This window comes from Chiloscyllium plagiosum, unplaced genomic scaffold, assembly GCF_004010195.1.
Source record: "Chiloscyllium plagiosum isolate BGI_BamShark_2017 unplaced genomic scaffold, ASM401019v2 scaf_1109, whole genome shotgun sequence".
Classification (NCBI taxonomy): domain Eukaryota; kingdom Metazoa; phylum Chordata; class Chondrichthyes; order Orectolobiformes; family Hemiscylliidae; genus Chiloscyllium; species Chiloscyllium plagiosum.
The window spans coordinates 3,894-25,000 of NW_025211831.1; the positions used below are offsets into that span (position 1 = coordinate 3,894).

Genomic DNA, 21,107 nt, shown 5'->3' on the forward strand with positions numbered 1-21,107 from the left:
CACCTGATTACAGCTCTGGCTTTGAAATATAGAATCTACTTAGTTTAGTTGGTCACTAGTTCAGAAGGTTCTGGGCTAATGCACCACTTGAGATCCGAACCTCAATCTAGAATAGCACTTTAGTGAATTATTGTGAAAATATACTGAACAACACATTATTAAATGAAAATTACAGTTATAAAATGTAAAATTTCACATGGTTATATTTCAAAAGTAACAGTTCTTCTGCTATCTTGGCTAATATTCCTCTCTCAACGAACGTAGATTAATCATTCATTAATTTCTTTTATTTCCTCTTGCAACTGCAATTCATGGAAATTCACTGGCTGGGAAGAGCTTTAGGGGTATAAATAATGAAAAATCCTTAATGCTGGATGCGATACATTTCTGTTGGCAATCGTACTGAAGTCTACATAAGAGATCAAAGTTATTCTATAACAAAGAGGAATATGGAACTTAACACATTTGCTACCTCCAAATTACTTTATCATTCAGTTCTATCACATCGACCAAAACATTTAGAGGTTAGTTTCTCAATTAAGAAAATCGAATAGACTTACAAGTTCAAGACATAAACGATGCCCATAAGCAGCTGCATAATGCACTGCATTATAGCCCTGTTTATCTCGAATTCCAGGATTTGCATCATTGCGGAGCAGATACTCCAGGCACCTGAACATGGAGAAAAAGTCATGAGTTGAGTGAACACCAACACTTCACCTTAAAAAGCACATGCAAGAATATTGCGTTTCCATATAATAAAAGCAGAGAATATTGAAAATTTCATCAGGCAGCATTTGAGTTGACATGAGTTGATATTTGAGTGGAAAACGAGTTAACATTTCAGGTCAATGACCTTTTATTAGATTATTTATTCATGGAAAGTTCAGGAATTTTTAAGTTTTGAGTTGTACAGAAAGCACATTTAAGCACTGACTAATGTTGTGGGTGAGGTTTAAAAAATATATTTGGTCATAATGCAATTAAAATGCTACTGTAATTGATAAGCATTTCACTGGACTATATTTTGTGCCATAATGGGCGTCAACCCTCTCAACTCTCAATGTCTTTTCAGAATTACAAATTAAAGAAACTGACAATGACTCAATGCACTCCCCGCAGATTACTCCTTACATCCTCTTCAGTGGCCATTTCATGTGTTAAAATATTAATCCTAATTTCAATCTCATCTCAACAGGTTCATGTCGTTGGGGATTATTAAGGTTTCATTCAACAACAGCAGTACTAACAACCACAGAGCCAACTGCAACAAGGCATATTACTATATTAAGTTACAGATAGAAAAGTCTTTAACTGTATACCTCAGACATCGCTTTTATTTTTTGGATAACTTCTGCTTTAGTAGCTTTCAACTGCAAACAATTTCAACCTGTCACTTCCCCAACCAAGCCTATTCTCCCAAAACATTTTGAATAAAGGCAATGAATTCATGGCCGATGCCAAAAACAAAAAGAAAGAGAATCTTACTTATTTTAACAATGGATAGCAAACTACAAATTAGCAAGTAATCTGAAATAAAAACAGGAAGTTCTGAAAATACATAGAACATTATTTCTTGCCTCTGATGCTGTCAGGCATGCTAAGTTGCATGTTACTCCACTTCAAAACTCTAGAACTTTTTTTTATTTCAGATCTTCAACATTCACAATATTTTGTTTTTACTTAAGTTCTCCGAAGAACTGCTCAATACCATTCTTTCCTGCGGTATCCATTAGCTTTGCTCCACAGCTTCTCCAAGGTAGGTTTCCTCCAGTGGCTCACACTGATCTGAAAGCGTGTGCTAGATTACCTCCAAATTTTATTGCATTTCCCATTGCTTACCCATACTTAACTATAAGCTGGTTTTCTGATAAATCACACGTGTTGCACAGGAAGTCTCATTACAGATGTCTGATACACCATCAAGGTACACTCATATGATGTCATCACTTTATTGTGGCATGTGATTTAGTGGTACAAAGCTCAGTCTCCATCTTACTGGGCTGTGTTCTTTTGGAGTATGGTGTGTTGAGGGAAGTGTGTTACAGTACAGCAGCAATCATTTCATGTCATGAGGACAAGCTCAGAAGTAAACATCAGTAGCTACTTACAAAATAATCATCACTGAAAATCAGCAATCCAGTAAAATAAAGAAATGAATAAGTGCTGCATTCTACTTCAAAGAAATAAATGCCATAGATCGTCAACAAATAACTTCCAGATCATTAGTATTTATCAAAAAAAAGCAGGGACATTATGAATAAAATTTTAATTTCTTCCTTGCCTACAATGGTATAAAACAAATCTTACATCATTTCATGTTATGTTAGCTTTTCTCGAGACCTGTTCTGAAGCAGGATACAAAGCCCTGCATAGGTTACACCCATCATACGGAGAGTGTGAGGGTACCACACTTTGGGAAAGATACATTAGAGTTAAGTCATGATCTCATAGAATGGCTGAACATGCTCAGGGATCAACTCTCTTACTTCTGCTCCTATGACACCCTCTAGTCTTCCCAAGACACAAGACTGGTTTCTTATCTTCTTCTCTGAATTGCTGTATACCAAATTTCAATCTTTGATTCCTGAGCCAATACCGACTCCAATATGCATTAATATCGCAGACTTGTCCTCAAGTACTTAGCTCACAAACAGCTGCTATTATTTTATCCTCCACAAGATGGGGCTTTAATCTTTAAAAAACAATATTACAAAACTTGTTATTATTATTTGCTACAGAGGTGGTGATTGAAATTCACCCAAGCAAACTCAACTATAAACAAAGTGGAAACTACATTTTGAAAGGGAAGGCAAGACTTAGCAAATGAAATCTCATAAATTGGTTTTAAATCATCAATGAGGCCACATCGGGAATTGGAAATAATGAATCAGGAGGTTGAAGTTAAACACTTTTGAAATATTGATAAATCTACTGTACCTAACATTTTGCCCTACATTGAATTAGATAGGTAACATAGCATAGAAAGAGATCATTCAGGTCAACATGTACAGGGTGTAAGTGAGGACGGCAGATGCTGGAGATCAGAGTCCAAGAGTGTGGTGCTGGACAGCACAGGTGGTCAGATATATCCAAGCAGTAGCAGAGTCGACATTTTGAGCATTCCTGATGAAGAGCTTATGCCCGAAATGTCAATTCTCCTGCTCCTTGGACACTGCCTGACTGGCTGTGCTTTTCCAGCACCACACTCTTCAACTTGCACAGGTCGGTGTTTATACTCAATTCACAAATCCTCCCATCTAAACCTATTTATTATTACAACTATTTATTCCTTTCCTTCATATGCTTGCAGCAATCCTCTTAAATGCACCTATACAATCATTTCAATCTCTCCCTACTATTACTAAATGCTTCACTTGAACTCCCTATTGGATTTTTAATGACCATCTTGTACTGATGGCAATATAAGGACTGGTGTAACATTTCAACATTTCTAGCAAACTTCAATCAGTAACCCCAAAGCAAGAATCATACCCCTGTCAAAAAGACAGCTACGAAGACTTGGAAGCTATTACTGACTTAGAAGTACTCTATGTACTCAGATGTCAAATGAAAGCATTTTGTTCTTGAACTCTTAAAACCCATTTCTTGTAAAACAATTCAATCATCTAATTTTAAACATAAATTAAGCTGGCCTTTTGAAGTTGCTTTACAACTAGCAAGTTAACAAACTGTCATAAGGAAACTTGTCATTCACCTCACAATTTGTGTGGTAAAATACATTTACATTTTGGAGTTAATGTTTAAGAAAGTGAGTTAAAATTATGTTGTTGGAGTCAAAATAAAAGCAGTTCAACACACTGATATATAATACAGTAAGCCAACAGCAATAAAGCAAATGACTCAGTCAGTCATAACAATGGTGGGCTTCAAATATTTCTATGGACCAGGAAAGACAGATTTCACAATAGGACATCAATACTCACAAAACTACCATTACCACAACACTAGCATAAAATCATCCTTAAAACCCAGCTTGCACACAAAGTAGCTATTATATTACAGAAAGTCAAATCAAACTGCTGGTTTATCTACAGGAACTTTTGAAGAGGCAATTAGAAAATGCGAAATGTAAAACCAACTTGGTACATTGCTCCCAGGCATCCTAAAATCTCATTAAGGAATCAGTTTGAACTGACCTAGTACAAGCATGATATTTTGCGTTGAACTGAAACTGATTTTCAATTAAAAAATACTGCAGTTTGCACAATAACTATTTGCAAATCTCTGTTGCACTTTAGACAAGATGTTCAATCAACCATTCAGTATTTTCAAATACAAAACAGTAAACCACACATTTTTGAAGACGTTTTGAGTTAAAGGGAAAAGTACAATATAAATAATGAAATAATTTCTACATGTTTTGGAAGCACACATGACAAGATATTTAAAATGGTAGGAAATAAGAGTGGAAACAGTGCAGACCTCCAAACTATTGAGGGCGGCACGGTGGAACAGTGGTTAGCATTGCTGCCTCACAGCGCCAGAGACCCGGGTTCAATTCCAGTCCCAGGCAACTGTGTGTGTGGAGTTTGCACATGCTCCCCGTGTCTGTGTGGGTTTCCTCCGGGTGCTCCGGTTTCCTCCCACAGTCCAAAAAAAAAGGTGAAGAGGTAAATGTCGGGGAGTAAGTCTGCGTGGGTTGCTCTTCGGAGGGTCGGTGTGGACTTGTTGGGCTGAAGGGCCTGTTTCCACACTGTAAGTAATCTAATCTAATCTAATAGCAGCTGCCAATAAAAACACAAATTGCCAAAAAAAAGGAGTGCCTTGTGACACAACAGGAAGACAGAAAAACTCAAAAATGAAGGTGAATTATTTTATTCATCTGTAATTATTGATGGGCTTTTAAGGTTAATTTTTCAAATTATTTTACAAATTGGGAGGATTAGTTGATAAGAGATCAGATGAAACACTATGCAGAGAAATATGAAGTAATGTACTTTCAGAAATTAAGGAATTATAATGTAAATGGCATAACTGTAAAAAGACAAAGCAGAGATTTAAGGGTTCAGATACATAAACTTTCAAAAGAAAGACATGATAAATTGATAATCTGTTCAGATGTATCCAGTCTCCAATTATCTGGAGACTGAAAGATCTGGGCCATCTGCCTTAGTAAGGATATCAATAGCATGGAAAGGACATATTAGAGGTCTGTTCTAGGATACTAGAAAGAGAGGCTTTGAAATATTAACAGAAATGTAAGAGAAATTATGTTAGAGATGCTCAAGACATTTTGATAATAAATAGTCTAATGAACAGATTTTATTGTCTATCTAAACAGCAAAATAAAAGAAGCAAAAGAGTATTTGTGTATTTTTTAAAGGTGTTAGCACACAGAACATTCTTAAATGCAATTGTGTTTTAAGTGATGTGGGGCAATATTTGAATACATTATAAAGTATTCAGAAAAAAGGAAAGGTAATGGGACTAAGCATAGAGTTGTTTCCCACATTTGGCAAAAAAAAGGAATAAGGAGTCCAAGCTGGATAACCTTTACAAATCACAATGAAATATTTAATAACTGATCAATCTGGGAGCTCAAGATCATTAAGAACATAGTCTGATATCTCAGTATCATTGTAGTTCAAATTATCCAAACAATTTCTGCTATAAAATGCTACCATTGTACGTTCCATTTTACGTTTGAATTACTGTGTTGCACAAACCCACAATCCAAGCAACTAAACTTAAATGAAAAGAGATGAAATTCAAAATACTTTGAGGAAAAAGAAAGAAAATGACATTGTTTAACCTTGATTTGTCCCTTCCAAAGATCCATCAGTTAAAAATTATATAAACCTTCAAAAAATAACTTTGCAAACATATTTTCCAATTTCTAACTAGCATTCAAAAATGCTCAACATTTATAAAACTGGTAGCGTTAGTGTATGTTTTGGGGAGGGTTAGGAGTCTCTTCTATATCTTTCCCCTCTCACCCTAAACCTATGCCCTCTAGTCTGGACTCAGGGAAAAGACTTTGCCCATTTACCCTATCCATGCCCCTCATAATTTTGTAAACCTCTATAAGGTCACCCCTCACCCTCTGCAGGGAGTGAATAATTGCTGCCTCAAGTGGCAGAACATACAGAGGAACCTCGATTATCTGGCATTTGATTATCCGAATGTCGGATTATCCGGCAAAATCACAAGGTCCCGATGCTTAGCTAAACTGTTATCCAGCATTTGATTATCCAGAATTCAATTAATCAAACAAAATACCCCCACCTGTGTCCATCAGATTATCAAGGTTCCTCTGTATACAAATAAGGATCAATAAGGCTAGGTCACCGCCAATTTCCTACCATTTCCAATTTGCCTGCCATTACTTACTTTCCATCTGTATCCGATGCTGCTGCATAGTGAAGTGGTGTGCAACCTCTTTCATCAAGGTCATTTACACTGGCTCCAGATCCCACAAGGGCAAACAGGCACTGGTAGTTGCAGTTCGCAGCAGCATAATGCAGTGAGGTCCTTACAAGAATAGAAAAAAAAAATCAATAAATATCTTTCTACTTGGTTATTATTTTTAGCTACATCATGATTTAAAGTTCCATTAACTGCCTTGTCATATTTTTGTTTTATTCCTTTTTCATGAAAGCAGTGATTTTTGTTTGGATACAGCTCTTGCCAAAGACCTTGTCCAAGTAAATAGTTAAAATTTTTATTTAATCTATTTTTCTTATCAACCTGTTCAGAGGTGTAATTAGCTGGAAATGTGTTGCTGGAAAAGCGCAGCAGGTCAGGCAGCATCCAGGGAACAGGAGAATCGACGTTTCGGGCATAAGCCCTTCTTCAGGAATCAGAGGTGTAATTACACAATTTAGTAGCAGGCATGTGCAACATTTTAAATACCATCAGCTTAGCTTAACTCTATCATGAATTAATTACTGTACTTAAGAGTCATAGAGATGTACAGCATGGAAACAGACCCTTCGGTCCAACCCATCTATGCCGACTAGTCCCACCTGCCAGCACCCGGCCCATATCCCTCCAAACCCTTCCTATTCATTTACCCGTCCAGATGCCTCTTAAATGTTGCAATTGTACCAGCCTCCACCACTTCCTCTGGCAGCTCATTCCATACCCGTACCACCCTCTGTGTGAAAAAGTTGCCCCTTAGGTCTCTTTTATATCTTTCCCCTCTCACTCTAAACATGGGTAAATCAAAGAGTACAGAAAAGCTAAGAGAGTAAGCTATTAATGTGGGAAATTTACAAAGTAGGACAGGAAGGGATAGAGAGTATAGACCTAAGAGTAACTCAGCAAGTAAAACTTCAAGTATGAAAAACAACAAAAGAATAAAACTTGAAATTCTGTAACGAATGCGCGATCAAAACAGAACAGATAAACCGATAGTACAAATCAAGGCAAAGTAGTATGAGTTAATTGCTATTATGGCTGCAGGATGATATTCATTCGGGCCTGAATACTAAAACCATATACCTTTTATGAAAGGGAAATCAGGTTTAACCAATGTATAGGAGTTCTTTGAAGGAGTAACGTGCTGTGAATGGAAGGCACTGAATTTAGTGTACTGTATTGAGATTTTCAAAAGGCATTTGATAAAGTGTTAACAACAAAGATCATTACAGAAAATAAAGCTCATGATTTAAGGGTAATATACTTGCACATATAAGAGATTGACTAGTTAACAGGAAACTGACAGGAGGCATAAATGGATCACTTTCTGGTTGGAAAGTTCTAATAACTGATGCACCACAGGGGCCAGTGCTGGGGCCTCAATTCTACAACTTGTATAAATGATTTGGAGTAAAGAACTAAGAAATGGCAGCTATACCTGCGGTTATTCAAAGATAGATAGGAAGAAAGTTGTGAAGACGACAGGAGAAGTTGACAAAGGGATAAAGACAGGCCAGGTGAGTGGACAAAGACTTCGTAAATAGAGTACAATGTGGGAAAATGTGAAATTGTACATTTTAGCAGGATAAATATTTAAAAAAAAACACTATCTCAAATGGATAGCAGGATTTGGGTGTGCAAATGCACAAGTTGCAAAAGGTCAAAAGGAAATGGAGCATTAAAATAGTCAAAAGTTCTGGAATTCCCTCTCTAATAGCATTGTGAGTCTAACTAACAGGACAGACACTATAGCAATTCAAGAATGCAGCTCATTATGTTTTTTTCATGGGCAGCTGGGATAGGCAATAAATGCTGGCCAGCCACTAATGCTCACTTGCCATGAGTGAATAAAACATATAGTTTTTTAGATCTGATTTTTTTCACACCTGTGAAAGACAATCCTAATTTCTTTCCTTATCTTCCTTTAAATAAATTTCATTGTCATCAGATTGCATGAAATGAAATTAGCTCTTATTAATAATTAAGTCATTACAGAACTACCAATTCATTCAAAATGAATGTCAAAGAAGCAAGTGCAGAGAATGATAAAGTATACCAAATGTAATAAATAATTTCAAATAAATAGTTCATAAATATCAATGGGATATGTAACAAAGTGGGCGGCATGGTGGCACAGTGGTTGGCACTGCTGCCTCACAACGCCAGAGACACGGGATCAATTCCTGCCTCAAGCGACTGACTGTGTGGAGTTTGCACATTCTCCCAGCGTCTGCGTGGGTTTCCTCCCACAGTCCAAAAATGTGCAGGTTAGGTGAATTGGCAGAGGTAAATTGCCCGTAGTGTTAGGTGAAGGGGTAAATGTAGGAGAATGGAGTCTGGGTGGGTTGCGCTTTGGTGGGTCAGTGTGGGCTTGTTGGGCCGAAGGGCCTGTTTCCACACTGTATCTAAGCTAATCTAAAAAAAAAATCAGCATTCACTTATTTTGAAAAAAATATTCTTCGGAATAATGTTTTTTCCAGTTCTTCCTCAAATGTGTAAGAACAGGGGAGAAATTAAATTGTATATTACATTTGTAATTCCTTATTGAGAGAACATTGAGAGATGTACTCGGATGATGGACTTGTGTATTGATTAAATGTCATTTGCAAAAATTACAAAAGGTCAGAATTACCATGGTGAGGAAAATAACTAGCAAGTATACATCATATCAGTCAGTTGATCTTCTCCTGTTTTGATATTTAGTTATCAGGTCTCCTGCATAGGTCCCATCTTTTCAATTTCAGTCGCTTTCTTGCCTCAAGCTCAAGGGGAGTCTACCATTCCTGGGTGCAGGACGAGAGCACTGGTAATCTGTCTCTCTGGACATTGAAAGCAGGAGGGATTATAGGCAAGAGAAATAAATTGAATGAAGGCCAATGCTCGGAAGGAGTTGAATAGCTATGCAGTTCTGCATGTGTAAAGCAAAGATGGCCCTTTAAATCATTGCAGTGAAGTAGAAGAGGGGCGGTGTGGTATAAAATCAGATTTTGATATAAGGGAAATCAATTGAGATAACCTCAACTACATAGGTGACTGATCAAACGTAACAGAGAAAATGAGATACGTGATTCCATACTTAAATCAAATCACAAGATGAGGACTCCAGTAGGTAAATGAGACAATTAATAAAACACCCAAACTCTTTTGAAAAGTAGTAGTATGACACATGCTAGCAGTAATGTCAACTTATTTGAAATTTGAAGGAAACAAAAAAAACACAAGGAAATGAGAAAACTGATGTCTGATAGAGGACTATGCAATTAAAACAAAAAGAGGAAGGCTGATAGTCAAATGTTCTTGCTCATCTGACCAATTTCTACTTATGACAGAACCATGCAGAAAAACAGAACTGAGGTTCTTAATAAATTACACTTGTTTCAAGTAAAGGAGGAAGATATTTTTGCTGATAACTGGGAATCATCCTCTCCTCATAGCAGCTGAGATAATAAAGTTATGAAAGACACTGATTTGTTTCCTCTATACAAGCACAGATCTGGACACTAAATCTGACGTCAATGTGTGTGCAATTTTCAAAGAACAGTTACATAGCAACCTAAATATTATACACAGATATACTTAATTTCTTTATATCTTGCTTTAAACAGTTTAATGTATGTGACAGAGAACTGGAAATACTGGGAAAATTCCATTGCAAAAGATGTGCCTTATGTGTCAAGCAGTCATGACTTCAAGCATCATATTCAGAAGTTCTAATATTTCCTTTCATTTATTCTTGAGGGAAATAAAATCACAAGCCCTTTTCTGAAGAGCCAGAAGCACTCGTAATACATTGAGTATACTAGTATTAAATGGGTGATCATGAATGTAAAGGAATATCAAGTTCTCTTCTGTGAAGCAGAAAACCTAACTTCAGGACAATAAGACCACCTGAATTAAAAGTGTGTCACAATGTACTAAAATAAACAGAATTACAGAGAGGTGCCACTAAAATATTATGAAAATAGCCCAGCAAAACAGTATTAGCAAATTGGACCTAAAGTCCCATGCTAACAGCAACATCAGTTCATTTGAACGTAAAAAGAAACCAAAAATAAAACCCAGTATGAGGAAATTTGAACCAAAAGTAAGATCGGGCAGCTATAATGAGGCAGACACACCTACATAATCTTTTCCTGGGAAAGTCCTTTATATGAATTCTAAATTCTACACTTAGCTGCTTAATGAATTATTCTAGAAATCAATTTCATCTCTTACCGTCCAAATTTATCTTTTTTGTTGAAATCAGCTCCACTATTAAGCAACAGATTCAAACATTCCAGATTTCTGGAAAATAATATACAGAAAAACTAAGTTGTAAAACTATATTCAAATTCCGCACACATACTGATCGCACTTTAAATAACAATCATTAACTGTACAAGCACAATTGTTTCTAGCAAGTATAACAGTTGCCTGCGCTGCCATTACCAATTATTACATTAGGATTCTAGGGAAAAAGAAAGTCACTAAAGCATCACTTTCTTCTAAGACTTACAGGTCTAATAGGTTTTGAAACACCCTTTTCTCCCTGATGGGATACAGCTCTATGGGATCAAACTTACAAATGTTAGCAAGAACTTTGTTAATTATTCAAAAGACATGACATTGATTAAATCAGATGACCTAAACTTGGGACATGGAATCAGTATTGTTATATGCGAATAGGATGGCATTTTGAATAAATTAAATGGCAATAATTATACTCTACATTAAAGCAGCCTCAATGCTAGGTTGTAACAGAGGGATTTTTGCAGTAAATATACACAGATCTTTAATGACAGAACATATGGACTGGTGGGGCTGAATGGTCTGTTTCCTAGCTGTAATTTCTATGAGGTTCAAACAAGCACTCTGTCTAAATGGCCAATATCCATAATTAAATCAGAACAGGGTGATTCCCTCAGCAAGAATTGCTGAATTGAGATCACGAGTGGGAATTCTATCTACGTCCCTCTTGAACTACAGCCAACAAAACAACCTATTTTTGTTCTGGTTAAAAATCAGACTGTTGAGCACAGACCAGAGATCAAAAACGATAGCTTGATACACTCATGTGTGACTTAATAACTCAATCATTGGGAAACCACCCTTTCACAAGATATTCAGACTATTTCTAGATTTTGCAGAATGAATTTCAATGTCTTCAAGGTTAAGTCTATTTTTGCGCAAGTATAACCTCCTAATACGGCAAAGGTACTTAACAGGAATAAACAGCAAAATGGTATACAGCAAGATGTCTTAATAAATGCTTTCCTGATCAAGGTCATGTTTGACAGCAGTACTTCATTTAAATTTGCATTGTAATTAGCCATTCTCCCACACAGATAATGGTGCTAGTTACTTGTAAGTTCCAACTGCTGCTCTGAGAGCCATAGGGATATAATTATGATCACGACAGTACTGTTGAGTGTTCAGTGCTATTGACTCAAAAAGCACAAGGTCATTACTCACCCTCCAGCAGCAGCCGCATGAAGACAGGTCCTGCCAAATTCATCTGGGGTGTCTATATCAAAACCTGTGCAATGATTAAGATGTTTGTGAAACTATAAAAGGAATCCATCCATTCTGCCAAACTGTTACTAGAATTTTTAAAGCTGTAACCAGTGCATGCAGACTTAACAAACTGAAAGTAACTTTTTTTGCATTGGTAAACAACACAGAAAATTGACCACACCAAATCTTTGAAACAATCAAGTGACAACTCCTATCCATACATGACTGATAGTCTGGTACAAGCAGTCCCCAGGTTGCGAATGGGTTCTGCTCTGGAGTCTGTTTGCAAGTTGAACACAATGCAAGACAATGTAAAGCACCTGTTCGTAAGTAGAAGAAATGTTCATATGTCAAGTCTTTAAAATTACATCCCTGTATGGGATCATGTTCGCAAATTACTTTCATTTAACATAATCTAACATTATGTCACAATATATACGATACAGAACTTTTAATAGAATGTTGAGAGATTAGGGCAGTGATGTTATCACTTGTCTCAACTTTAGAAAGAAAATGATTTATATTAAGCTAAATCAGTATACAATAATTGTTCCAGTCAAGAGGATATTATTTTCACGAAATCCCCAATTTATGATGGCAAGGAAGTGATAATACCAAGTCCCTGCAGTCCATTAGCTTGCTTACATAACACAAGAAATTCAAATGCATTAAGTATTTGCATTTTATACAATAATTAGCCATACTTGCTCATACTTTTTATCTTTGTATTTATCTTTTATTTTAATCCACCTTTATGTTACATAACAACCAAAAATGTGCACGCAATTTTGGAGTGTGGAAGCCTAAGGAAGATAAATCAGGTAACAGTAAAGGGTGCAGATGTTTCTGTTGGTTCATGATTTTTCACCATAAAATGATCACCTGTTCATTCTTGAATCAACTGTTGTGTGCTGAAACAAACAGAATTAAGGATCCAATGCACAACAATAAACAAGGTGATTTCTTTGTTTTTCAATTGCCCAGCGGGCAGCTGAAAGTCAACCACTTTGATGTTGGTCTGGAGTCACACGTAGGCCAGACCAGGTAAGGATGGCAATTTCCTTCCCTAAAGGACATTAGTGAACCAGATGGGTTTTTCTGACAACTGGCAATGTCGCAATTAGATTCCCAATTCCAGATATTTATTGAATTCAAATTCTACCTTTTGCCATGGTGGGATTTGTACCCGGGGTCTGTGGAACATTACCTGCGTCTCTGGATTAATCATTAGGCCTTTGCCTCCCCTTAGGGGGAGGTTACCAGAGCATTAGAATTTTGTTTTCAAGAAATGAGATCTTGATTAGGTAGGCCAATGGGTTGAGGAGTGGCAGATGGACTTTAATTTAGATAAATGTGAGGTGCTGCATTTTGGAAAAGCAAATCAGAGCAGGACTTACACTTAATGGTAAGGTCCTAGAGAGTGTTGCTGAACAAAGAGTGCAGGTTCATAGTTCCTTGAAAGTAGAGTCGCAGGTAGATAGGATAGTGAAGGCAGCGTTTGGTTTGCTTTCCTATATTGGTCAGAGTATTCAGTACAGGAGTTGGGAGTTCATGTTGTGGCTATACTGGACATTAGTTAGGCCACTTTTGGAATATTACATGCAATTCTGTTTTCCTTCCTATCGGATGTTGCTGAACCTGAAAGGGTTCAGGGAATATTTACAAGGATGTTGCCAGGGTTGGAGGATTTTAGCTATAGGGAGAGGCTGAATAGGCTTGGGCTGTTTTCCTGGAGAGTCGGAGGCTAAGGGATGACCTCATACAGGTTTATAAAATCATGAGGGACATGCATAAGATAAATAGACAAAGTCTTTTTCCTGGGGTATGGGAGTCTAGAACTAGAGGGCATAGGTTTAAGGTGGGAGGGGAAAGATATAAAAGGGACCTAAGGGGTAACATTTTCACGCAGAAGGTGGTGTATGTATGGAATGAGCTGCCAGAGGAAGTGGTGGCGGCTGGTCCAATTGCACCATTTAAAAGGCATCTGGATGGGTATATGAACAGGAAGGGTTTGGAGGGATATGGGTCAAGTGATGGTAAATGGGACTAGATTAGTTTAGGTTATCTGGTTGGCATGGTCGGGTTGGACCTAAGGGTCTGTTTCTGTACTGTACATCTCTATGACCCTAAATGGTAATGCACACAGATCATGGGTTAGGAAGTCATCTTGTGCAGTGGCATACAACTGGCATTATTAGATAAGTGCTGGCTATAGTCCAATGGAATTAAATATTATTTTATTAAACATTATATTGTTTGCTACTGATCTAATATTTTGCATCACTGCCTGAAGTGAATTTCTATCCCCATATCTGGTGTATCTCAAAATGTCTTTGCTTCATGAGCCAGCAGTAGGGAATGGCCAGACAGGGAGTAGAGACTAAATAATTATTCTCACTAGGGTCTGATCACAAAGTTAAACTTTTAGTTACAAATTAATTATAAATACCTGAGGACAACAACTTTCGACAGCAATCAGAAAACCCACTTAAGGCTGCTAGATGTAGTGGAAACATTCCGTGAACACCCCGACTAGAGGGAAAGAAACAGAATTGCGAAATGCTTTAAGTTATTCATCATCACATTATTCATGGAATCAATAAATACAAAAATTCTAATCAAGTAAACAATCTTGATTGTGTTAGCACTGCTGCCTCACAGCGCCAGAGACCCGGGTTCAATTCCCGCCTCAGGCGACTGACTGTGTGGAGTTTGCATGTTCTCCCCGTGTCTGCGTGGGTTTCCTCCGGGTGCTCCGGTTTCCTCCCACAGTCCAAAGATGCGCAGGTCAGGTGAATTGGCCATGCTAAATTGCCCGTAGTGTTAGGTATGGGGAAAATGTAGGGGTATGGGTGGGTTGCGCTTCGGCGGGTCGGTGTGGACTTGTTGGGCCGAAGGGCCTGTTTCCACACTGTAATGTAATCTAATCTAAAAAAAATCTTTTTGGCAGAATCAGAATTAGTTACAGCATTAAAAACTGCCATTCAAATATCAAATTCCATCGTGTCAACAAATGCTTTAAATTACTGTACACTGACTTTTTGCTCTATCCCAATAGTTAGCCACTCTCTTCTATTGGGCAAAAGATAGCAAACAAAATTTGAAAACACAACAGATTTAAGAACAGCTTCTTTCCTGCTGTTATCAGACTAATGAATGGACCTCTTATATTAGCTTTGATTTGTCTCTACATCTCTGTAGCTGTAACACTACATTCTCTATTCTGTTCTGTTACCCTGATGCACTTGTGTAAGATATGATTACTCTGGTTAGCACATAGAACAATACTTTCCACTGTATCTCAGTACATGTGACAATAATAAATCAAATATATGTTGACAAAATATATAAATTAAAACAGAAAAATAAGGATGACTAGATGCACACTACTCAACACACAGCTGAAGTTTAATAAACAATTGGAAAAGTAACAACTTGTCCTTAACCTTTGGAGGAATGAAATCTCAGCATTCAGTTCTTAGATCATCTTGCTTACTGCCTCAATTGCTGGCAACAATCAATATATGTGAAGTGCCATGGATACCTTTATATACAATTCTGAAAAGTAACTTTTTTCTTCAGGGGTAATAAACCTTGCAGCAATAGCTGTCCAAACAATCCTCAGTAAATAGCACATCCAAATATCTTTGACTTCAGAAACATAGAATTGATAATTTAATGAAATCACCTGGCATAGGAAGTGGGTTGGTACTTTGAAACTTTTCTTACCTGTTGGATTGCATCTATGTTCTATATTCTGAAATCCCCTTAAATGTCTGATACTGTTCCTATAAACCTTTCCTTTGACTTAATTTGACAATTCACTTCAGTGAATTTTGCTTTCATGCTCTCACAACTGTTTTTATTGAAATTTTTTGAAAATCTTGTACCCACACTTTGCTCATTCAAACGGAATACAAAATTCAGTCATGGCTGCTCTTACTTAGTAGCACCTTCACTGTGGCATCAATAATTAATCCACTCTCACTGTACAACACCTGGCCTGGTATAGCCTGCTTTCCAGTCAGCGACTGAGCATGCTATTCTGAGAAGCTATCCTCAATAAATTCTATGAGTCTTCATTTAGACTACCTTTGCTCACCTGACCTTTCCACCTGATACATAGAGAGAGTCTCCCACGATAATCGCTGTGCCGCTCTCATTTCTTCCTTTATTCTGTTTCTGTTCATGGCCCGATACACCACTCCCACAGAGACTTCTTGCCTTTATCATTTCTCATCTGTTCCCATATCTTGGTTTCCTGAACTTAAGAATTCAATTCTTGCAATTATGCTACTTACCAGAACCATCCCACAATATTTACTTCAGAGAAAGTGAGGACTGCACGTGCTGGAGATCAGAGTCGAGAATGTGGTGCTGGAAAATCAGGCTTAAGCCCGAATTCCTGATGAAGGGCTTATGCCTGAAACGTCGATTCTCCTTATCCTCGGATGCTGCCTGACCTGCTGTGCTTTTCCAGCACCACACACTATTTACTTACTTTCCTATCATTCCTAAATGTCCTTTATCCATCAAGATTCAGGTCCTTATTCATGTCCACCTAGTTCCATTGCTGTAATGGCTACCAGAATGTGCTTACTCATTTCTCTTTGCACACTCAGTTCATCAGTTCTGCTTCATGTCCCACATGTATTCACATACAAAGCCTCTAATTTTATCCTTTTACTCAGTGTAAACTCCAGTTTCATCTGTTGTTTGATTTTTAGGTTTATACTCTCTATCCATTCCTATCACTGTCTATTTATCATTATTAAAGTCGCTACAGTCTGAGGACTATACAACTGCTCTCTCTTTAAAGAGGGGCAACTAGGGCTGATTTAATCTGAGAGCCACCACATTTCAGGTGAGGGGAGAGTTTGGGATGGTGAAATGTTCATGGTAACATCAGCCAGTATGGGAACTGAACCTGCGCTGTTGATATTACTCTGTATCGCAAAACCGTCAGCCAGCCAAATGAGCTAACCAATCCCATATTTAATAGTTCTCCCTTTTGCTTTGACTCTACTTACAACGTTTTACAGACATTTTTGGATTAACGAATGATCAGTTAGATATACTGAGACTAACATGTTCTATGTATTTGTATTAAATTTACCCCCAACATTAGATGAGAGAGCCTTCAAAGTGCCAGTCCCATTTTCTGGAGGTGCTTTCCAAATCTCTCCTTTCCTTTATTAAATCTTTAAAAACTTTCCCAGAGCCTATAACTTTGATCAAAGGTTTTGTTTTTCTTTATTCATTTATGGGAAATTGGGCATTGCTGGCTGGCCAGCATTTATTGCCCGTCCCTAGTTGCCCGAGAGATGGTGGTGATGAGCTGCTTTCTTGAACCGCTCCAGTCCACCTGCTGTGGGTTTACCCACAGAGGGAATTCCAGGATTTTCACACAGCAACAGTGAAGGAACGGCAATATACTGAGTGGCTTGGAGAAGAATTTGAAGTTCTGAGGAAGGGTTACTCGATGCAAAATGTTCACACTGATTTCTCTCCATAGGATAGCACAGTGGCTCAATGGTCAGCACTGAAACCTCACATTGCCAGGGACCTGGGTTCGATTCAAGCCTCTGGAGGCTTTCTGTGTGGAGTTTTCCCCTGTCTGCATGGGTTTTCTCTGGATGCTCTGGTTTCCTCCCACAGTCCAAACATGTGCATGTTAGGTGAATTGACCATGCTAAATTGCCCAGTGTTCAGAGATGTGTAGGTTAGGTGCATTAGTCAGGGGAAACGTAGAGTAGTAGGGGTTTGGAAGGGTTACTCTTCGGAGGGTTGGTCTGTTTCCACCCTGTCAAGATTCTATAAATAAAAAGATGCTACCAGACCTGCTAAACCTTTCTAGCAATTTCTATTTTTGTACTTGAAAGTGGTGGTGTTCCCATGTACCTGCTGCCCTTTACCTTCTAGATGGAAGTGGTTGTGCATTTGGAAGGTGCTGTCTAAGGATCTTTAGTGGATTTCTGCAGTGCATCTTGTAGATAATTCACACTGCTGCTGCTGAGAGTCAGTGGTGGAAGGAGTAGATGCTTGTGGATGTAGTGCCAATCAAGTTGGCTCCTTTGTCCTCGATCTTTACTAGTTCTGTTATCTTTACTAATTCTCCCATCATACTGCCTTTTCCTTTTTATTCTTTTCCTCTTATTTTATCTGGAGTTTTCATTTTAGAAACAGGCTGAACGATAGTTCTGTTGGAAATCACACTTAGTGAAAACTTAGAAAAGCAGTGGAATTATTGCAAGTAATCTAGTCAAGACTAAATCTACAATTGTTAAGTAGTTAAATTTAAAAATTAAAATGAAATTCTTTCAATATTGTATACACAACATTAGAATGAGAAATCATAGGACAGGAAAAATAAACAGTTCCCACCAAACTCAGCCATTCTGTCAACCATACATAATCCATCATCCTACAGATTCTACTGCACTGTAACCTGTGAGGGGATGTTCAAAAGAAATGTCTATAATTTTAGACACAACTTTATTAAGAATATTAACACAGTAAGATTAACAGAGTCATTCTTGGATTTAGAATCTTATATTATGGCACAAGATTTATTAAATTGAATTTCTGTAAGAATTGCAGAAAGGATTACTCAGATGTCCACAATAGTGAGTGATACCTCTACCATGCTAATTAGTTATTTAAAATCAGGTCAAAACCCAGATCTTAGTACTCTTCTTGGCAACGTCAACCACACGACAGTCAACTTCAGACACTGAATCTATGCTGAGCTATTTAATTGTAACCACGACAGTGGCAAAGGTACAAAATACCTCACCTGGTGGCAAAGTGAGAGACCTTGATCACTGTCCAGGTATACCTGATTGAACCACACAGAAATTTCAAATGAAGACAAACTTGGGTTCAGCTCTGACACTTCTACAGTTGAACTACCTACTGACTCTATTTAGCTCACATACAAAGGCATTTGGGCGGATACTATCTAGCAGAAAAGTCAATTACTGTTACTCACTTTGCAGTGTCTGCTCCACTGGTGATTAGAGTGTTTATAAGAAGTTCATGTCCATATCGAGCAGCTATATGTAATGGAGTATTACCATTCTTATCTTCACAATCTATTTCTGCACCTTCAGAAGAAAAAATAATTCATGAGCATAAATATAAATAAACATGAGACTGGTTGTTTTATTTAGTTGTAGGGTGTTTTTCTATCCAGAAAATGATCACAATTCCTTCCTCATCAATTCTTCCAACTTAGCAAATTATATTCAATCTTGGCACTGTTTACCATTAGCAAAACCAAATCTCATGATTCATACCAACAAACCAGCCGACTTTCATTTGCATAGTACTGCTCATCTACACTTTTACCTGTGTTCCGACTGCCTCAACTCCGTTGAAACTAGTACTCATCCTTTCATAATTTCAAACCTGATTTATTTTAATCTCTCCTTACTAGTGATTCATTGCTCAGCCTCAAACTAAACTTTCCCAAAAAAAGCCCTCCTACCTATGGTAAGTCTTGCTCACTACTTACCTTATCACCTATGAGCTATATTTAAACTAATGCATTAAATTTAAAATCATTATCCTTGCCTTTCAATCCCTGACAGCTTCTCTTTTTAAATCTTGTCATGCTTTACATCCTTTGGCTTTGTGCATTGTTTAGTTCTTTGACTATCACCACATACCTCACCATTCATGCCTCCCAGCTTCACTGACCATTTATGTTACTTCATTTTGGTCTCCCTCTGTAAATCCCAATACCTCCACTTCCTTGTTCTACAGTACCTTACCTTGCCAAATAGCTACCATCATTTCTGAAGAATGGTCACCAGACTTGAAATGTTAACTCTGATTTGTCTTCACAGATGCTGGCAGACCTGTTGAGCTTTTACAGCAACTTTTATTTTTGTAGCTAATTAGAATTACCTATTCTAATTTTATCCCATAACTCCATATCCATTGCTCCAATTCATTGAAGGTAGCTACGGTTTTCATGTTCTTTTATTTCCAATCAGATCTCAAAATTGTAAGGATACAACTGTTGCCTTGCTTCAAGATCATTTTTGGCAACTAATAAATGTAAGGCAATGGAAACATTTATTAGCTAACTTCAAAAATATGCTTTCCTTTGGACTCACATTCTGTACGACAAGTATTATATATGCACTTTGAAATAGTTTTAAAGCACTCCTATGGCTTGTTTTGAGAAATTAGCTTTTGCTTTTAATTTTGCTAAGGAGATTAGATTGGTGATAGCAGTAAATTAAAGAAAACATATCAGTGTCTGTTGGTCTGTTTTTCAGAGAAACCTGGTTATCATTTCTATTGCACGTCATCAATAAAGTTCTTTATTATTCATTGAGGGAATGTGACTTTGCAGATATCTTTGTGCTGTAAGTGGTCAGGAAACACAAGCTTGTGTGTGGAAATGTCACCTATAAATAATAATCAGAGGATCCTTATACATGTCGGATAGGGCAAATTATTTCTTTTTCTTGAGCTATGAGTGGTTTTGGCAGCAGCAGTGGTCACTAAAGCTGGGCAAGGTATCATTCCAGTAATAACACTTGTGAAACAATTCAGAGGTGATTGCATACATAGTAAAACTGGACTTATTCACCACTGGTAGTAGTAACATAATATTTTATATCACTAAAAATCTTGCATCATTATATCATGCCTTTTAAAAGGTTAGACATTCACTGTGTTTTGACCTATAATATAGTAATGAGCCTACTATTCTGATTGCTATCACATGGTTAGCATAGATTAACCAGATATTCAATGTTTTTTCTTAGAATTTTATATATTTGTATTTTTAAAAAAATATTGACTGCAGCAAATCGGTTTGCTCAACCCCTCTGCATTAATTGACCGAAAGCTTTGCCACTGACTCAGGCCCTATATTTAATCTAGTTCTTCTGCCTTACTGGTCTCAATTTTATAAGGAACCAATTTGTTCATCACCTCTATACCAGATTAAAATTAAATATACACAAAGAATAACTTAAAATGCAGAGGAAGATTATATAGACAACCAAAATCTTGAAACTGATTTAATGAATGGGTCAGTTACCATTCTGAATGATGGTCTGTGACCTTGAGAATCTGCCATGAATTGCAGTCATGTGCAATGGAGTCTTCCCGTCTTTACTCTACATCAGAATTAAATGAAAATGCATTATCACTGGGCCAGCAATACACATCAACACACATAATAGCCTGTACAATCTATTTTTCCATTA

At 37.3% G+C, this 21,107-nt stretch overlaps 1 protein-coding gene across 1 annotated transcript; it reads right to left on the reverse strand.

Annotated features, from left to right (window-relative positions):
* Positions 1 to 295: 295 nt before the first annotated feature.
* LOC122547144 (serine/threonine-protein phosphatase 6 regulatory ankyrin repeat subunit A-like) lies at positions 296 to 21,038 on the reverse strand. Its single transcript, XM_043685730.1, has 7 exons — positions 20,939 to 21,038; positions 18,869 to 18,983; positions 14,327 to 14,409; positions 11,836 to 11,899; positions 10,600 to 10,668; positions 6,355 to 6,495; positions 296 to 672 (listed from the first exon to the last, which is right to left on the reverse strand). Exons 1-7 carry the CDS (start codon positions 20,988 to 20,990, stop codon positions 534 to 536), a joined length of 663 nt encoding a protein of 220 aa, XP_043541665.1. The 5' UTR covers positions 20,991 to 21,038; the 3' UTR covers positions 296 to 533.
* Positions 21,039 to 21,107: the final 69 nt, after the last annotated feature.

Coding starts and splice junctions, on each gene's coding strand:
- LOC122547144 (XM_043685730.1), bottom strand. CDS start 20,990: ATGACTGCAATTCATGGCAGATTCTCAAGGTCACAGACCATCATTCAG. Junction 6,496..10,599: donor AAAAAAGATAAATTTGGACG/GTAAGAGATGAA, acceptor TATTCTTGTAAG/GACCTCACTGCATTATGCTG. Junction 673..6,354: donor GCATCGGATACAGATGGAAA/GTAAGTAATGGC, acceptor CTCCATGTTCAG/GTGCCTGGAGTATCTGCTCC.